General features: G+C 36.6%; 1 protein-coding gene across 1 annotated transcript; it reads left to right on the top strand.

The window, feature by feature from the left end:
• Positions 1-1,638: 1,638 nt before the first annotated feature.
• On the top strand, positions 1,639-2,136 carry LOC143626398 (transcription factor MYB77-like). The gene has a single exon (XM_077096509.1). The coding sequence runs from the start codon at positions 1,639-1,641 to the stop codon at positions 2,134-2,136; it is 498 nt and encodes a 165-aa protein (XP_076952624.1).
• Positions 2,137-2,388: the final 252 nt, after the last annotated feature.

The following is a 2,388-nucleotide window of genomic DNA, read 5'->3' as shown; positions in this document are numbered from 1 at the left end:
ATAATTCGTACTGTGAATCTTATATACTCGTACAAACACATTATAATTCATATATTTAGTATTAAATAACACATAAATGGTATATTCCGGCTAGGGTATACCTGAATTTGCCGGAATCGTTACAGTAACCAACTTGATCTTATAACAAGTTCAAACCGATAAGGTCGTATACTCGCTTAATGAACGTTAAGGTTCTTCACAATAGAAGTACATACTTGGTTAAGTCTATTTTGATTTTATTGAGTTATCTCATAACATTTATTATTTTGTGAAGTTAACTGTGAGCTTGGTCAATTATCAAGTCTCGAACCGACAAACCCGAACACTCGTTTAAACCTCGTTTTGGGTATTCTTATAACCAAGGGTTTTGCAATATCGCATTTTAACCCACATTATTACTTAACATAGGTTGAGTAAAAAAAAAGAAAAAAACTAATGAATAGAATACCGAGACCCGGTTTCGAGTAAACTTATTTTACAAAACTCGTTTCTTTAATTTCTCAAATATTTACATTTTAAATCCTAAACTTTATTTATTTACTTTATTTGTCATGTATTTTATTTTAAACCTTTCCAAGACTACCTACTAACACGAGACCCGTTTAATATAGGTCTTGCTCGTTAAAGCGATCTCTCCGATTATTCACGACACTATCTTTCAAATTACTTGTTAATGTGAGTACTTTTTCATCCCCCGTTTTCCATCTTTCGTTTTGGGGGTGGCATTGCATACTTATTCAAATTCAAATGATTTATACTTGAGTCTTAAACCACAACACGTATTGTATATGTTTACTTAAATAAATGCTCGATTTGGTGTTATATGCTTTACATGATTATGTGCAAATTCTTGAATGCTAAGGCGGGTAGCCTCTTGAATGCTAAGGCGGGTAGCCTCATCAAAGTATGATCATACGTTAATTCCGAGTATATATGGTATCCCCATATAGAAAGGTGTCGTCAATGTATTCTTATTGACGATTTCATTATTGTCGTCAATGTATTCTTATTGACGGTTTTATTATCTAAATTTTTGCTATTATTTATTGTTTTCATATACTAGTTGTGGATTTCATACTATATAGTTATTGTCCAAAACTATGAAAATTGCTCACCAACCTTCGTGTTGACAAACTCTATTTTATGCAATGTTACAGGTTTGATGTTAGCTTGATTGGATTACTTGAAGAAACTTATTATCTTGGCTTTAGGATATTAGAAAATAAAAGAACAAGTTATTTGTTTATCTATCTATTTGGCATTTTGTATGAACAATTGTTGTGTTATTTATGATGATATGGATTTAAATGAGTTGTTTAAATATTATAACTTTATAGTGTCATTGTGCAATGAGCAATCATGTCGCACCTCGACGTTTCCGCCTTCATTGGTCGGGGTGTGACAAAGAAATTGACATCTTCACTCGATATCTTCCTATTTATTTCGCTCTGTTGACAAAAAGATCTCGCTTATCTACATGTCATTGATGTGATCGGACATTTTTACCCTTGTCATTGAGCCAAACCCTCTATAAAACTATCTATCATTCACCCTTTACCTCACACCTTTAGCTTTCTCTCTCCTATAGCTTTTATTCACCTATAGCTTTCTCTCTCACTCACACACATTTTTATTGCAATGGAAGGTTATGGGGTTAGGGCTCATTGGACACCGCTAGAAGATGCAAGGCTTAGGCACCTCAGTCATCAACAGCTTGGACCCAAGAAAGATTGGCAACGCATAAGCCGGTCAATACCTCGGCGAACCCCAGAGTCGTGTAAGAAACGGTGGCACGACCAGTTGTCACCGGCCGTTCTTCACACTCCATTCACACCGCCAGAGGACCGGCTTATCATATGGGCCCATGCTCTTATCAGTAAGAAATGGGCAAGGATTGCCCGGTCTTTGAGAGGGCGGACCGGTAACTCGGTCAGGAACAACTGGAGGTATCAATTGGAGCGAAAATATTCGTCTATGACGGATAATGAGTTCGAAACCTTCACGAACACCGGTCTCTTAGGCGCGATTTTTTGTTCTATTGAGAACCCGTTTAAGCCGGCCGGACCTGATGCCCGCGATGTGGGTGAGGATGATCCGTTGACGGTGTTGACCCTCGCAACTCCGGGTCTAGGTTAGGTGATGCGGAGGTGCCGGAGCCGGAGCCGGTTAATCTAGAGCTGTCGTTGGCTTTAGGTTAAGAAATGATAGGCAAGTGGATGTACTTTGTTTAATTTTAGTTTTAATGATTAATAAATTTTATGTTTTATGTTTTAATGCAATGAACTAATGATTAGAATAGCATAAAGAAGTGTTTAATTAAGCGAGAAAAGTTAAAATAAAATGGGATACGAAAATAAGAAGTGCGAGAAAGATTAATTTATAACAGAC

The sequence above is a fragment of the Bidens hawaiensis genome, unplaced genomic scaffold, assembly GCF_021521415.1.
Source record: "Bidens hawaiensis isolate Kalapana, Puna unplaced genomic scaffold, B.hawaiensis_p1.1 tig00004357_1, whole genome shotgun sequence".
NCBI classification, from domain to species: Eukaryota; Viridiplantae; Streptophyta; class Magnoliopsida; order Asterales; family Asteraceae; genus Bidens; species Bidens hawaiensis.
This window is presented reverse-complemented; position numbering and strand designations above follow the sequence as displayed.

Excerpts from the sequence above, each read along its gene's own strand:
- LOC143626398 (XM_077096509.1), top strand. The coding sequence starts at position 1,639 with ATGGAAGGTTATGGGGTTAGGGCTCATTGGACACCGCTAGAAGATGCA.